This window comes from Pelodiscus sinensis, chromosome 27 (assembly GCF_052426305.1).
Source record: "Pelodiscus sinensis isolate ZL-2025 chromosome 27, ASM5242630v1, whole genome shotgun sequence".
In the NCBI taxonomy this organism is placed as follows: Eukaryota; Metazoa; Chordata; order Testudines; family Trionychidae; genus Pelodiscus; species Pelodiscus sinensis.
This window is the reverse complement of record NC_143078.1, coordinates 8,997,546-9,014,295: the sequence shown is the minus strand read 5'-3', so window position 1 is coordinate 9,014,295 and position 16,750 is coordinate 8,997,546. Positions and strand designations below refer to the sequence as shown.

At 49.4% G+C, this 16,750-nt stretch overlaps 2 protein-coding genes across 20 annotated transcripts in view; both read right to left on the bottom strand.

Moving 5' to 3' along the window:
- Positions 1-769: 769 nt before the first annotated feature.
- GOLT1A (golgi transport 1A) lies at positions 770-7,932 on the bottom strand. Its single transcript, XM_006133082.5, has 5 exons — positions 7,792-7,932; positions 5,568-5,659; positions 4,104-4,282; positions 3,545-3,608; positions 770-1,096 (listed from the first exon to the last, which is right to left on the bottom strand). The coding sequence occupies exons 1-5, from the start codon at positions 7,814-7,816 to the stop codon at positions 1,058-1,060; spliced, it is 399 nt and encodes a 132-aa protein (XP_006133144.1). The 5' UTR covers positions 7,817-7,932; the 3' UTR covers positions 770-1,057.
- Positions 7,933-10,316: 2,384 nt separating this feature from the next.
- PLEKHA6 (pleckstrin homology domain containing A6) overlaps positions 10,317-16,750 on the bottom strand; it is a 143,841-nt gene continuing 137,407 nt past the window's right edge. For all 19 annotated transcript variants that reach the window (XR_012897848.2, XM_089773694.1, XM_089773695.1 and 16 more), the window contains one exon: positions 10,317-15,836. Coding sequence is in view for 2 of the 19 variants with exons in the window: in XM_089773694.1 (XP_089629820.1) it covers positions 15,784-15,836 (53 nt within the window). In the remaining 17 variants the exon portion in view is untranslated. The remainder of the gene's footprint in view (positions 15,837-16,750) is intronic.

The window sequence follows — 16,750 nt, the reverse complement described above, 5'->3', positions numbered from 1 at the left end:
AGTGTAGACGTTTCTCAAGTTTTGTTGGGAAAATGGCCGTTTTTTCTGACAAAACTCTATAGTGTAGACATACCCAGAGTGAGCTAACCACATTATTCTGAAAATGTAAATAATTTTGTGAGCTAACTAGCCACTCTCAAGCAACCAAATGGCCACACATGGCTAGTGGCTAGTGTGTTGGACACCGCGGCTCTAGACATTCTGCGTCACTTCCCATCACACCCAAGTGGCATCAGACACAACTTTGTTTTTAGCTTCGTGCTTAGACACCCATGGAAATCTAGCACCTCCTTTCTAAGTTCCCTTATTCAGTTCCCAGATTTATTCACCAGAGCCCCTCCAGGACTCTTCCTGACACTCTCCAGGAAAAAAAAAGAAAAAACAAACCCTCCACTGAAAAGAATAACAAGAACTTGTAATAAGGCATTTTGTCAGGAATTCTTCCTGAGCACTAAACATCGGGAGTATGTCTACACTGTGATCAGGAGCTGTGACAGCAGCGTGTGTCCTGTAGACCTACCTGAACTAGCTTTGATCCAGCTAGCCTCTTTCACCGGAGCTAAAGGAGTAACTCCTCTCCCTCCCAGCTGTAATAGGCTCTTATTCTCTATGGAGCAGCCATCAGAAATGGGACGTATTACACACTGCAAGCACAGTGTTAATAGCAGCATGTCCCTTTGACGGGGCTGCAATGCAATATTATCTCAGATGGGCTTTTGAATCCACTTTCACGTGACAAAAGAATCAATCAAAAACATGCACAACCATCTAGTTTGGGAGACTCCTTCATTCCAGCGTAGCTCATGGGAGGGTGGGAATACCCGTTATGTCTATTTGATTGGGAGCAATTGGATAGCAATGCTTTCTGGGTTAATCAGTAGCAGGATCTCTTAGCTCCAAGCTGTGTCTGTCACATAACAATGAGCGTGTCCAGTCCAGTGGTTCTTGGCTTGGAGTGATGGCAAGTTACTGTCTGTGCAATAAGAGCCAGCTGGCCAGCAATCCAGGGGCTTACAGCAGGTGACTATCTCCACGTCCTGTCGGCAACTCTTCCAGGTCACACCAGGGAGCTGGTGTCTCCTAGTTTCTGGAATAGCTGCAACAATAACAATGCGTTAGCAGCAGCAGCAGCGAATTCCAGAGGGCCCTAAAATGGGCTGAAAATAATGGCGACTCTTGCAGTACGGCACAGCTGCACCTTCATTTCCCCCAGCAGTTCAGCAAGGGCACCCAGGAGCGGGCTCCCCAGCCTGCGCCTTTCCTGGGGGAAGCCTGGTGTCCCTCCCCTTTCTGCCCGAAGCTGAACAGTTCCCTGCCTTCACTGTGCTATTCCCAGAAAAAGACAGGCTGCTTCAGCAGACCTGCTGTCTTCTCAGACTCAGAGTACGGGGTAACATATGAGCTACCATGCAGCTCTTGTGCTATACTTTATCCTTAAGGTGAAAAATCTTATAGAGAAAATGTATTAAACGCAATAAAAGAACCTAGATACACGCTAATGACATTCCCAGTAATCACCCCAACTAGTTTGTCCTCCAAAACCCCATAAAGGGTGGGTCCTCTATGGTCACAAGTTCATAACACCCTCAGCTCAGAACTAGCACATTCAGGTAAAGTTTAGTCCATCTGTTATACAGTTCAAGGGTCTCTGAGTTTCTACAGGGTGAACCTCTCCAAGCTGGGATTCTCTGGTCTGGCAACATCTATGGTCTGGCAGGATCCCGGATGTAGCTGGACCAGGGAGTCCGGCAGCAGGAGCCCTGCCGAGGACTGGGAGGCCTGCAGGGGTAGGGGTGGCAGGGAGCTGGCATTGACTTCCCCAGGTCTGGCAAACTCCCTCATTCGGGACTGGGCAAGTCTTCAGGGTGGTCTAACCTGTGGGAGCAGACAATGGGTCTGTGTCCCTAGGGCGTAGCTCCAAAAGGCTGGTTTCAGAGGGGAGAATTTGCATTTCTCACCTTCCGAGTACTTTCCAGGAAAAACACAGCATAGGCATTGCACCCCCCAAAAAACCCTTTGACGTTATGGATACTTTCAGAGATTTAATTGGCAAAGCATCTAGAGAAGTCTCACACAGCTTCCCAATAACTCCTACGCAACTGCATTTTGAATACAATGGACCACAAAGGGATTGAATTTAATTGAATAATGTTTATCTTAATTCCATAGGGGTTGTCCAGGACAGTGTCAGTTTTAGGGATGTAATAGTGTAGTCGATTCACCAATTAACCGAAAAGCAAAAGCGTATAGATTAATGCTGTAGGCGACACGTATTTCCCCCACTTTCCCCTACCAGTAAATTTTTTAGCAGTCTGGCCAGCAGCCCAGCTCAGTCCCAGCTCACACCAGGTCTGGGAGCTCAGATCTCTCCTGGACAGGGCTGCTGCCACCCCACCTTGCTGCCTCTGTATTAGAGGCAGCAGTGCAGGGCAAAAAGCAGCTGGTCTGCAAGGGGAGCTGTTTTTTAAACTGACTCCCCTCGTGGACCAGCTCCCACTGGCACCCCAGGCTGTGGCCTCTGATACAGAGGTATCAGCACTGAGTGGCAGGGGGCATTTCAGGGGCGGGGCTGGAGCGCACTGGCTGCTGGCCCCATTGTCAGGTACTATAGAATAGTTGAGTAACCGATAAGAATTCATGAGGTTAATCGAATATTCAATTAACCGATATTTAACATCCCTCGTCACTTTCTCCCAGTTAGTCAGTTGGCGTAACATTGCACTGTAATTAGTTGAAGTCCTAATGCTATTTGCTACTGAGGACAACCCATTTCCTCAGCAATTCTGTATCCTCTGCTTAAGAATTTTTTGTTTTCAGAAGATGCATTTCAGATCCACTGCGAACATTGCTGCACATGAATTGGCGCAGGTCAAAAATGTTCACAGCGGTGAAATTGCAACAAAAGTGCAGCTATTTTTCACAATCGTTTGACCAATTCTAATATCAATTAGAGGCTAGAGCTGAATGTGGACAAGAGGAAAACTAGAGTGGTACGCAGAGATCCAGGGAAAACACGCAAAATTTCAGTGAGCAACACAGCCATACAGAATGCAAGAAATTACTGCTGCTTAGGCAGCTTTGTTACAGAAGATCAGATAAGTGCAGTCAGCAGCTGAATAGAACAAAAGAAATGTTCTGGAAGAACAGGCATCTAATGAGATGGGACATGAAATGGGAAGACATCTTTACATCCCAACTCTTAACATCGTACATTTGGTTTTCATTAAATTATGGCTGTGAAACACGGACATTCCAACAACTCAAGTGAACGTAGGAGCAGAAATTTAATTTCCTCTTTTGACTGGCTTCCTCTCTTTCTTTTGCCTGAATTATTTGAAATCAATTAAGTTACAAGAGATGCGAAAGCCAGTGGGAGAGGAGAATGGACCAAATTTTCAGCGGGTGTAAATCTGTGATGCTTCGGAGATGTCAAAGGAGATCTGTCCACTTACACCCGTTCAAAATGTGGTCCAGTGTCCTTAGTGGTATTTTGCAAAACCAAAGCTTCTGACTCTGTGAAAGCCAATCCCAAAGCCCTGCTTACCTTGCTCAGTAGTGGAATATTTCCCACCGTTCCTAGAAATCCAAAGACGACTGGGAAAAAATTCCTGGAGCAAAGCAAAGATCCTTGTTAGTCACTGAATGGAGCCTAGGGAAGGGAATGAGCTGATTTAGGGTCAAGGAAGGAATTTCCCCATGATCGATAACTGGGTAAAACAAAGCCCAGGTCTAAAAAGCTCCTAAAAGCTTTTACTCACTGGGAAGTATTGTCCACCCAGCTGCATGCCAGTTTTACCCTCTTGTTGCCAGCACACGGGCATACACGAAATAGAGCCAAGGGGCCACGTGGGTTTGGTACAGATGTGGGGCTTGGCAGAATCTCTTTTGGTGCCCAGTGTTTGACATCAGTGCGTTGCAAAGAACAGGCACACTGACCCCATGACACCTGTATGATGTTGTGCAGAGCTGTAGATGCTGGCTCAGGGATTCCTAGGGAGAATGGAGTTTCCTCCCCCATGCTCCATGTCTCTGGAGTTCTGCTGGCTACTCTAGCAGGGCTACTGGCCAAGGCCAAAACTCAATGCACATGGAGAACAAGTCACCTGAAAAGAGCGATGAAGCCGTAGGTCTCCAGCAACATGCCCAGAAGAGGCCATCTCAGGAGCACAATGAGAATGCCTCCCAGGAAGAAGCTGGTGCCCTTTAGCTTCTCCTTCTGGAAGAAGAAGCGGAAAGTCCTTTGCAGGCCAATGATAATGGCCAGGCCAGAAAGGAACAGGATCTAAGTGGAGGAAATGGAGCCATGACAGGATTTGTTAGAGCAGACGTAAATGTTCCCTTCCTTCATTCCTGGTTGGGATGAAAAATGTGAGTGCCAACTCCAACTCCTCTTTCCTGTGTGCATCTGCTGACACGGGCATCCCCTCCTGACCCCTGGCACCATCCATCTCTCTAAGACAGCACCAAACTTGCCTGCTGTTGCGGTCCGTATAACTGCAATATAGGACCATTCATATCAGCCACATAAAGCTGAGGTCTGCTGTAAAGGTCTGCAGAAGAGAAGCGTGAGGGGGGATTTGATAGCAGCCCTGAAGGAGGGTGCCAAAGAGGATGGAGAGAGGCTGTTCTCAGTGGTGGCAGGTGGCAGAACAAGGAGCAATGGTCTCAAGTTGCCGTGGGGAAGGTCTAGGTTGGATATTAGGAAAACCTATTTCCCTAGGAGGGTGGGGAAGCACTGGGATGGGTTCCCTAGGCAGGTGGTGGAATCTCCATCCCTAGAGGTTTTTAAGTCCCGGCTTGACAAAGCCCCGGCTGGGATGATTGAGTTGGGGTTTGTCCTGCTTTTAGCAGGGGGTTGCTCTCCTGAGGTCTCTAGGATGCTATGATTCATAGCATTCCCAACAGAATGCCATGGTAATAAAGCAGTAAGGAGACAGGCTTGCCTGAGTCCCAGGCAACTGCAATTCAGTAGGTAGAGAATGAACAGACCCATCGATGGGAGGGAAGGGAGCAAAGGGGACAGCTGCCCCAGGACCCGGCACTTCAAAGAGTCCTGTGGCTCACCGCTGCTGCTAATATGGCAGTGCCCGACGCCCCAGGTCCTTTAAATTGCTGCCGGAGCATCCCGTAGCTATGAGGGGTGAGGGGTGGGCAGCACCATGGTTTAGGCCGACTTCCCTGGCCCCGCCTCTTCTGCCTGAGGCTCCGCCCCTTCAGGAGGCCCAGGGCCCCATGGAAGCTGTCAGCTCCCCGGAGAACGAAAGACTAAATTCTGCTCGATTCTAAGACGTAATCACACCACCTAGTCTTTTTACAGCACTTCTCATTAGCAGATGTCAAAGCACTTTACAGAGGACGTCAGTCTCGTTATCCCCAGCGAGTTTATTTCCCACAAACCCAAGCAGGATGTGGACAGCCAGACTAGCTCGGTTTCTTTTCATAATAGGAAACTGTACAGGCCCACAGGAGCCGTGACTCTTTTGCAGGGGGGTCTGGGCACCTGTCCTCGTGCTAGATTTCCCCCTCAGGAGTGGTAAGGAAGCCGGGCAAGGCATCGAGGTACTCACGTTTCCAAAGGCCAGCAGCACCGAGTCGAAGTACAAGAGCACCCCAAAGAGGATGAAAAATAGGCCAAAGCCCACAAGACCCACGCCGATCTCTGCAACAGATGGAGGGCCAGCGATTAGGAGCACAGTGGCGATGGACAGTGTAGTCACGACAAAGGACGCCTTGGATGGTGCCAGCTTAGGCTGTCAAATCGACCCTGGGGTTCCTCTCTGCATCACCACCTCAGCGAAGAAGGTTAACTTGGGGGTCGTAGCCAACATTCAGAAACATGTCAAGGAAATTTCTAGCACAGGTAGGTTTTTGAGAGCTTGCTGCTCCCCCTGGCCTCAGAGCCCCACTCTCCCTTTGTGTGTCTGAGGGGGAGAAGGAGACAGCCTGAGGTGAAACGGGCTGGAAAACGGAAAAATGGTTTCCGGAAAAATGGAAGTGGTTTCCACTAGGGATGTGAATGGTGCACCAGTCTCACCATTACCGGGTGAGACTTACTGGTTCTGGTTAACTGATGGGGACTGGAGCAGCTCCTCTTCCGCCGTGGGCAGGGGGCTCCTTCAGCCCCTTGGGGCCTGCCGTAGGCAGGGGGTGCTCCAGCCAGGCCAGGGCAGCCCCTGTCAGTGGTGGACCTGGCCCGGGCGTGCCACAGGCAGGGGTATTCCAACCCAGTCAGAGCAGCCCCTCTCGGGGAGGGAAGGGGGGTGGAGAGGAATTCAGCTCAGTTGGATTGGAACAGCCCTCCCCACCTGCCTCCCCTTTCGTCGGTTAACTGTTTAAACGTTACATTTAACCGGTTAACCAGTTAAACGGGATTTGACATCCCTAGTTTCCACAAGGAAGGTGTCGCTTCCTGCTCTCCTCCCTCCCCAAAATGGAGCTGATCCCAAGCCCTGGACTCACTCGGAGTCTTCCCATTGCCTGGAATGCGCTTTGGGTCAGGCCCAGGGTTCTCTAACTTATTGGTCAGCCAGTCCGCAGTCAAATATGGGAGGTTGTAGGGGTCCAGAGGAGTGAGACAATGGGCTGAAAAACCCAGGAGGCACCGGGGAACCTTGAGTGTGTCCGGGCTTGAGGGAGTCACCCCCTTCTCTTTTGGGATATGTCTGGTATCCCGAAATAGCTGTTCCGCATCTCTTGAGCACGTCCATTATTTTGAAATGTAACGGGCTCACTATTCTGACGTCCCTGTAAACCTCGTTCCACGAGGAGTAAGGGACGTGTTGGAAAAGAACGGTTACTTACCTCGCAACTGTGATTCTTTCAGATGTGTTGCTGATGTTATTTCAAAATAAGTGCGGTGTAGACAGCACCAAATTTCTAAATAAGCTACTTCGAAATAACATCGAAATCAGATAGGCAATTTGTGTAGCTCAACTTGCGTATCTTATTTCGACCTACGGTGCAGTTGAAATAACACTGACAGTGCTGGGAAAAGGGCAGGCCACCCACACCCTCAGCTCTGCCAATGGCCCCCACTCAGAGCCCCCCTCTGATATTGCAGTCCTGAGCCCCCCACCTTCCAGCTGTGCCAATGGCCCTCATTCTTTACCCACAACCCCCCTCGGCTATTCCAGTCCTCAGCACTCCCTCCCCCCCGCCAGCTGTACCAATGCCCCTCAATCCTGACCCACAACCACCCTTGCTTTTTCTGGCCTGGACTCCTCCCTACCTAAACACGCAGCTGTACCAATGCCCCTCAATCCTGACCCACAACCACCCTTGCTTTTTCTGGCCTGGACTCCCCCTTAGCTACACACCCATCTGTACCAATGCTTCATCAGTTCTGACCCACAGCTGACTCTCCTTCTGCTATTTCACGTCCCCCCCAATCCTCCCCCAGCTGTGCCAGAGGCCTGCATCCTGCACCACAGCCCCCCTTCCATCTTCTGCTATTCCTGGCCTGAGCTCCCCACCCCCAGCCATGCCAGCGTCCGGCATCCTAAACATTCCACTCCTCAGTGGGATGGTGTTTCTGTGGGGCTGACCACCCACCCACCGGGGTTTACATGGACAGTACCAGGCTGGGGGCCTTCAGGCCAGGACGGTCATTCACTCTGCCTCTGACACTCCCTAATCAGCTGGGGCTGGCTGACAGAGCAACCCCCCCGCTCCAGCCTGCCCTCCGAGCCTGGATCTCACAGCATCGCCCTGTAGCCTGAGCTAGGCTGTCCCCCGGGGTTCACTGTCCCGTCACTGACAACCAACCGCCCCGAGGCTGCGTCCCTTACTCACTCTGGAAGTCTGTGATTGACACCATCTTCCCTGGCAAGTGCCTGGAGACGGGAAATCTGGTGTGTGCGGGGAGGGGTGTGGCGGGCGGGGGCGGACTCACAGCTTCCACATACTCCCAACCAGTGACCCTTGGAAAGGTCTTTAATCCCCACCTCCGTTAGCCTGCAAATCATTAACTCCCTAGCAGCGGCAATAACCTTCAAAAGGCCCAGCTCGGATGAGCACCACATTAACAGCTCACACCCCAGTTTAAAACCACCGCAGACCGGTAGTCACTTACCTGGAGCATCTCCTACATAAAGTACCACGACGGCTGGCACTAGCTATCCTGGATGGCCCCGCTCAGTTGTTCCTACTGCCCAGAGATCTCTGTGAACTGCTCTAAGAAAGGGTCTGATTCTGAGCTGACCTACACCACTGCAAAGGAGGAAGAGAATAGGCCAGGCCGGCGTCTCCCCTGCTTTCTGTTGTTATTAGTGCATGGAGTTAGACATACCGTGCTAGGCGCTGTACAGACAGAACAAAAAGAAAGCGCCTGCCCCAGAGAGCTAACACTTCCCTGGTCCGCCCTTGCTCAAGGAAAGTGTGCAGCATGTTCTGATGTACTCATCCCATGTGGTCTTTGTTTCTGAATAGTTGTGGGTCCGTGAACATTTAGAAATAGTGTCCAATGGGCCATTTCAGGGACCATGCTTGTGCTCCTGAGAAATATTGAATTTTGCTGCCTCTAATTCTTCCCCTCCACTGGGCGGCTAATTTCCCTTCCGAAGTCCTTTGCCTAGCCCTGAAGCAGCTACTTATGGAGCCAAGAAGCAGCAATGCCTACCTCATGCATCCTGCTGGGTTAACTCAACTCCGAGACTCAGCCGTGGCAGGAGTCTCTTTTCTACTGCCCAGCCTTGCTCCAGAACAAGCCCATTCCACCCGCAACCCATCTCCTCTATCTGAATGGCAAGAGGAGAATCTGTATTATGCAGGGCTACGAGCACAATCTGTTGCACCTGTCTGATACAGGAAGCGTGCTCCTACGCACAGTCCACCTGATTCACCGGCCGCAGGTACTGGCTCCTTGGCTGCAGTCATCACATGCCGGAGGGATAGTTTGTGAGAAATTAATTCTCCACCAGCAATTGGTCTCTTCTGTCCGCGAAACATTTCCCAACCTCCTTGCAAATGCTCAGAGACATTTGCTATTCACAGGTGTCCCTCCATAGGCCTGTTTCTGCCCTTTGAACTCACCCCGCGCAGTCCCCTACCACTCCACTGCTTTCTGAGGTTGGATCGCATCCCACTGAGGGTGAATTTACTCCCCACTGAGACTGTAGTTAGTGCTGACCCTACACTGAATCCCTGTTCAGCCAAGTCTCCTGCTTGGATTTCCCTCTTTGGAAATAGTGCTGGGGCCATGAGACATGTGGAATTTGCTCTGGAGTTTCCACAGAAGATGGCAGAAGTTTGGCCTCTCCTCCCACAGTTCCCTAGGGTGGCCATCTGGATTGCCACAGGGAAATGGCCCAGAATGCATTGCTCCCGAGCCATGTACACGGAACTGTGGAGTAGCTATGCCACGTGGCTGGTTAAAAACAGCGTGCTAGTCTTTAATTACATGATCACCTACTGTTTGTTTCCTTGGGGAACCTCTGTGGAGTCTTTGGTGAATTTATCTGCCAAACTCTATCTCTGTTGAGCAAATCTGAACAAAGATTTTTCAGAGGCTCATAATGAGGCCAAATTTGGGTGAATTTTCACAGAGATGGAAAAGGTACATCACCCCTCACGCTGGCCACCCAAACCCCAAATTTCAAGTCCTTTATTCAAAGTGTAGTGGTGCTAGAGCTACTCAATGAAAACAGGTACTTTTTTTTTTAAAACTTGGGCAAAGCCTTGTATTCCCTGCTAGCCTTGTTCTTTTAAATGGCCAAAATATTTAAGCCAAAACTTTTTTTTTAAATGGGAAAAAGGTCAGCTTTGGGTAAACAGTGGTCATGAAAAATTGTACATCTTTGAATGGTTAGTTTGGCAAAGCTATAACCAACTCCAACAAAGTCTTACAACATAAATTATTATTACCCCTTCCAGCTATAGTACAGGACCTACAGCTCAAGTTTAATACCAACGGAAGTTGCAGCTGCTCAGAACCTCTGAAAATTGGTCCCCTACCTATGTCCAAGCCTGTCCATCGCCTAGCTATAGTTGCAAGAAGAACAATCTCAACAAATCATCTATGTACAAACTATCCATTTTTATTTTATGCAAACTTGCAAGGTACAAATGCATTGTGTTTCCTTTTGAGAGATTGGATCTTTTAGTAGCTACATCTAAACCAAATGCTGTTGGGAAAATTACAAAGCAAACTACCATTTACTTAATCACTGGGAAGAGTCAAACCCCTTTGGATTGATGGTGAAGAATTCAAGATGCTGAAATGCTACAACCATTTGGCCATGGTCTCTTCGATCTAATGTTATAATAGTTGTCATCTAAGGTCACTTTTACACAGAAAGAAAGACACCAACATGACATGGTTTCTTAGATAGTTTTATTTGTCTAACACTAGCAAAAATCCATTTTTGCCACCCCTCCTTCCCCCAAAAATAATGTGCATAAATAGATCTTTTTCTGATGCAAACAGTTTTTTCTTACAAGAGTTGCTGGTATATGAAGGTGTTATGAAAAATAACCAAAATAAAATTAAAAATTAAAATAAAAAAAATACAGTTCCACAATACTGCAATATTGTGACCCTCAGCCACGCCGCTGAGAGCTCACAGCTTGTAACTTTGGAAACTTCTTAAGGTGACAGTAGCAGGGATTGGTCACAGACACTACGCAGTTATTCATTTAGCGGGGAGGTTTCCTCTGTGTCCCCTCTTCATTGCCTAGGTCATGCCTTAATGCCAGGAAGGTCCTTTTTAGGAGCTCCCTGTGTCCTTCGTGGAAATCCCTATGCCTTTCAAGGGTGCTTAGTAGCAGTGTTCCCTGTATGCGGAGCGCATGGGTGGCCACCCAGGAGAGATTCAAATACTGCCCAGCTGATTAGGAGTGTGCCCACATGTGTCAGCAGCCTGTGTTTCTACTGGTGGTGCCCATCCTCAGTGCACATAGCAAAATTTATTCTGCACAGGGATGGAAAAAAATTGGAGGGAACACTGCTTAGCAGTGGGATTACCTTCCTCCTCCAGTCCTTCCTTTAACTGTACAACAGCCTCCCCTAGGAACTGAGATGCAGGAGAGCTCTCTTCATGGTGGGGGACTGGGCTGAATGGAGAGTCAAGGAGGAAGCTCGTCGGGGGCTGGCACTTTGGTGGGAACTCCAAGTTGGCTCTTGGTTCCATCCAAGACCCAAAGGTCACTCAAGCCACTGGGAGTCCCGTTGGTGGGTTTTCAATTGGGCCCTTAGAAACAATCCTTACAACCATCCATCTCTCCCCTGTCTCTGCTCAGCTCCTGCACCCGCCTGGTTCTGGGGGTTCTGCCAGCACTGGCTGCATCTTTCTCAGCGCAGCCTTTTCCTTCAGGAGATACATTGACCACCAAGAAAGATGCATCCCCAAGCAAGGAGCACCTCTCCAGGGGCCTATGCCCTCGCATATACACTTTGGATGTGTCAGTGAGTTTAGTAGCTGGGGTAGCGACAGGGAGCCATTTGCACTAACCACCTTATCACAGAGAAACCATTCACAAAAACAAAAGGGAGGTAAAAATGTAACATTGAAACGCAAGGTTAACCCCCCCACATACAGTCACATGGATTCATGACCAGCAATTGCGTACCAGCAAGATGCCCTCTGCAATCCCCAATATGCTACACTTCTATAGGTCTCCCTATAATGGACCTAGTGTAAACCTCTCCAATGACTTCAGAACTACACCAGCCAGTTCATACCAGCTGCCCTAGACAGAGTACCACCTATTCAAGAACAGGGAAATAAATGCTTCATTTCTCAAAATGTGCAGTTTGTATATTTTATTTTAAATAAATTTGCTTTTAATAAAAGCAGAAAATATATATATATATATATATTTAAATAAGTCTTTTTTTTTTCTAATGAACTGGCAAAGAATTTCCTTTTTAACTCTCTGGCAGGCTGATGCCAACGGCCCCGCAGAGAGAAAGAGCGAGTTAGCACAAAACAATACCACCCAGAAAAGGACAGAAAAACAAATATATATATTATATAAATGTATAATTTTCATAAAACATATATTAAGGCATGTGTAGCAAAATAAAGGGCTAGCTTCATGAGCTATTAGGAGATTTCATTATGGGAGTAGGGCTATTTTATGTATTGCTAGAAAGAAAGAAGGACAGAAAAAGAAAAAAGAGAAAGAAAAAGAAAAAAAGAAAGAGAAAAAGATCTGATTCAACAGGGACATGGGGAAAGTTCTCTTTCCTACCAAAATTAAAACTAGACAGACAGACAGACAGACAGACAATCTAGGGAGATGCTGGCTAAATCCCATTGGGCAGAGAGGTTCTGTTTCCTCAGATGCTATGTGTATTGTCAAACTAGGAAGGAAAATTGATTCACAGGCTACATCAGATAGGCAGCCAGCTCTCATTTCACTCACTCGGGGCACGTCTACACGGCAGGGCTAAATTAGAATTAAGATACGCAACTGCAGCTATGTCAATTGCGTAGCTGAAGTCGAGATAGCTTCATTCAGCTGTTGGCTCTGTCTACGCAACAGGAAGTCGAAGGACGAACGCTCTTCCTTCGACTTCCCTTACTCCTCGTGAAATGAGGGTTACCATGAGTCGGAGTACGAAGTCCTCCAGCTCGACATTATTTCGGAATAACGCTGCTGTGTAGACGTACCCTTGGAGCCATATCTGGGAAGAAGTAGACATCGTGCTGAGCACCTGTGCCTTTTTTAGACTCGGCTGGAGATGGGGGCTCTCAGCAGCAACCATGATCAGGCCAATGGGGAAAGGAAGCTAAGAAATAGATTGAGCTTGACTTGCATCTCCATCACATTGCCTCTGTCAGAACTACTGCCTCAAGTTTCAAGGGCAAGGACAAGACTGTTCTTCCTCCATGTAGGGAAGAGACAGAGACACAAACTCTAATACAAGGTACAGAGTTTGACTGTCCACTCCAACAGTCTGCTCTGAATTTAGTTTGTTTTCATTCAGGCTAATCCTGGTTTGCAGCAGTGTAAGCTAAAGCAGAATCAGTTACAAAAGTTTGATCTGAGAACAGAGCACCTAACTGTACTGGAAAGTCCACAAGAAAGGGGTTTTTGACAGGTGGCTGGTTGGGAACACCGTGCCAGGCACTCTATGACTGCCATTGGCCCCTCCCTTTCCACCCAAGGCTCCGCCCAGAGCTGGTCCCCACCACATTTTGCCCTACTTGACAACACCACTGGGAAAGCCTGACACTTGGGGCTTTCCTGTTTTAGCTCAGTTTCATTACACTGACCCATTTCACATACAGCCAGCAACATTTCATAGCTTCGCACTTGAAAAAGAAGATTTTGGAGTGCAAAAACAAGCCCATTTCCAACCCAGAGTGGTGTTGGTTTTGAGCACAGGCCTCAATTTCAGATTTGGGAATTTTAAAATTCCATTCTCCACAACAAACTGAACTGGAATTTCAGGTTTGAATACAAAACCTGCCATTTTCATGGAGCATTCAAAGGAAAATATTATTGCTACGTTCCCCCTCCCCCAATAAAAAAGTATCTGCAATGAAACTGCTAATTTTTTTTTTGTGAATATGGGGGCGTGATTTTCAAAAGAATTTAACTTCTTATATAGATACCAAGATAAGTGGCCAGATTTTCAGAGCGGTTTTGAAAATCTGCCCCTCAATATCTCAGGGGGAGCTGTGCATGTGGGCACTTAAAAATCATGCCCTTGCTTAGGTGCCTAAATGGACACTTGCAAATCCACGCCACGGGTGGAAAATACATTTGCAATTTGCAGGCAGCCCTGATTTTGAGACAGGACAAGGAAACCAACTTGGGCAGACATAAGAAACCTCCCTCATCCAAACCACTGCTTGAACTGAGCTATCTAGATGGACTCTCTCACATCTGAGTTCCCATTGGGAAGCAGCGGTGCTGAAATAATGCGAGGTTCTGCAGACCCCTATGGATCAGGTAGTGCTGATCAGCTTCAGAAAAGCAGCCAACCTCTTGGATGCTTCTCAGAGCTATGGCTCTTCCCTCGCCCCCGATTCCCCCTCCCGAAGATGATTGTTCTCTCACTGTATTGAGAAAACAGTGAAGCCACATCTGGAAGAGCAGATGCCTCTCATAAGGTATTGCAAGCACGGAGAATGCGGAACAGAGACAGCGCAGCAGTGACTCAGCACCCTTCACACCTGATCTCTGTTATTCCAAAACGTCAGAGGAACTATTCTAGCTATTCAGGAGGAAATAAGGCCGGGATGGGAGGAGTGGTGCTTGTGAGTTCCGAGTGTCAATTCCCTACATGCTGTTCCACGCGCAAATACCGCAGGGAGTTAGATGTTAGAGACACTAGCTCATTTCCCAAAGTTCCGTAGGGACTGCCAGCCTGGATCTGACCAGGGGCCAGCCAGTGCAGTACCCTGTCACCAGAAGCAGAAGAACGTGCAAGAACTCTGCAGTGGGCGATTCTGGAATAACGTGTCCCTGAGGAAGTTTCTCCCATGGAAGTTGGATTATAGCCTGAAAGCAGGAGGGATTAAGCCCATTCCCAGCCTTGCTCCTATTCCCTTAGGCCTCCCAGCTCTGGCGTCTCTTCCATGTGGGGGCTAGGCAGTGCTTTTCAGATCGAGGCAAGAGATGTTACATGGCATCTGCCAAGACCACTACAGGAAGTGCCTTTCTAGGTCTTCGCTAATCCATCCACTCCACCCATAGACAGCAAGAAAGCTGTTCACTCAGTCACTTCTCCATCATTTTTCCCCATCTAGTATTATGTAGCTGTGCAACAGCCCCAGTTGTAGAGTGAGTGCGTGTGTGTGTACGTGTATGTGCATATAAACTGTACCAATTCCTCTCTTTCACCCCACTCCCATCCCATGGAAACGGGCATTGCCTTGGGCCAAGCAAAACTCTGAGGAAGGGCACCTATTGGTACTGTCCAGAACCTGCCCCCCTACGCCTATCCCCCTTTCTCCTCATCGTCTCTGCGTGCAAACGGCTCCCTCCTGAAAGCATCAAGGCTTTGCCTGGTGATCGACACCAGCCACTTCGGCTCTCCTACCTCTGTCCTGCTGTATCGTTCAGCTACTCCCTTACTACATGCCCACACACCTTGCACAGACCTGCTTTCACAGCACCCTTGGCCCGGGGTGGGGCAGCACTGGTATGTCACAGACACAGCTCTATCTCGCTAGCTTTGTAGATCCCATCACTACTCCCTTTTTCTGCCCGGGAGCCTTTTCCTTCCCTGGCTCCTCTTCCCGTCCGTCCTGGATGCCTGTTCCTTCTTTCCCTTGGATGCTTGTGAGCGGGAGTGGGGAAACGTGGCCGAGCCAGGTTTTGCGGGTGGCTAGCTTCAGAGATTCCAAGCCAGGCGGGGAATGGAGATGGGCTGCTCGCGCCAGTGGAGGGCTAGAGCAACCTCTCAGTTGCAGCGACGGCTCGGTCCCCATGCAGAAGCCCCTTTCGGACACAAGTCAAATATTTTAGTGCGGAAAGCAAAGGTAAACAAACCCTCCAGTGCAACACCGTCCTCCCAATGAGCTATTCCAGCCACGGAACAGAGTGTTGGGTAGCTGCATGTGTCCTGCCTGGAAGTTATGCCAGCTGTGGAGCAGGGCCCATCTCCCAGATTTACCAGTGTGGCCGGCAGCCCATCCATGACACTTCCTCCTGGGATGGCCCAGGCCGCAGAGAGAAGTCTCCCGTGCTCTCCTGGGCAGCAGGGGCCGACTCACAGCGCCTTTGTCCTGGATGATCTCACCGTTTGTTAGAGGAAGGGGCTCGGGGAGAACCGAAAGCGATGAGCGAGGAAAGGTTTGGTGGTCGAGTCGGGACGCGCATGTGCGTGCGTTAAAACGTGGCTCCGTGGAACTTCACCGCGTTCACAGCAGCCAGGGCTTGCGCTGGAGGGAGGAGAGGAGAAGAACTGAGAGGCTCGGGCCCGCCACCTGCCGGGAAGCGTGGCAGAACTGAGCCTGCATCATGCCCCATGGCAGGAACGGTTAGGACCGGATGGAAGGCCACTATCTCCACCCAAGCACTTTCAGTCCATACCAAGGGGCGCCAGAGGGGCCTGGTGCAGCCGCTCCACCAGTAACTAAAATCCCAGGGCAGGAAAGGCTGTTTGTTAACTGGCCTCTGTAACCGAAGAGAATTAAGGATGTTTGGGAGGAACTCTCGTACTGGTGACGGGAGCTGGGCCAACAGCCACGGAAGACAGGCTCGGCTGCTCCCCCCCAGAGCAGATCCCACATGAGCAGGCTTGCTAGCCTGCCGATGGGCCTCAACCCAGTCCCGCGTGGCTGCCTTGTAGGGATGGCAGGAGATTTTGGTCTCCAAGACCATTTACTCCTTAGCTGACAAGTCAGGGCAGCTCAGAGTTGCGTGCCCTTGGGCCTGCCCTGAAATGCCCCCAACTCTGAGCTCTCACAGGCTCATGCACAGCCACGGGATCGTGACTCACTGCTGACTTGGGCTGGATTTGAACCAGCTTCCTCCAGGCAAAGGGTTTCTTTGCGCATGCTCGTCCCGTCTCCTTGATTTTTGGCCATCATTCCCAGGGTGGGTTATTTACATGACTTTGTCTATGCAGTGAATGGAATCATCTCTCGGTGCAGGGCATGTTGTTTTCCTTGACTGTTTTCTCCTCTAATTTGCACCCTTGACTTTCCACTGGGATCACTTCTAATTTACAGGGGATCTAAGCAAGGCAAGAGCCTGGCCCACATCAGACTCCATTCTCTGCATGACCAAAGCAAGCTATAAGGAATGGCTTTGGCTTAGCCAGAACCCACTTCATCCTGGAATGGGCAGGAAC

Bases quoted from the DNA above. Each gene is read 5' to 3' on its own strand.
- GOLT1A (XM_006133082.5), bottom strand. From the start codon at position 7,816: ATGGTGTCAATCACAGACTTCCAGA. The intron at 5,660-7,791 runs GTGAGTAAGGGA...CATCTGTTGCAG, and splicing joins GTCAATCACAGACTTCCAGA to AGATCGGCGTGGGTCTTGTG. The intron at 4,283-5,567 runs GTGAGTACCTCG...TCCTCCACTTAG, and splicing joins TGCTGCTGGCCTTTGGAAAC to ATCCTGTTCCTTTCTGGCCT.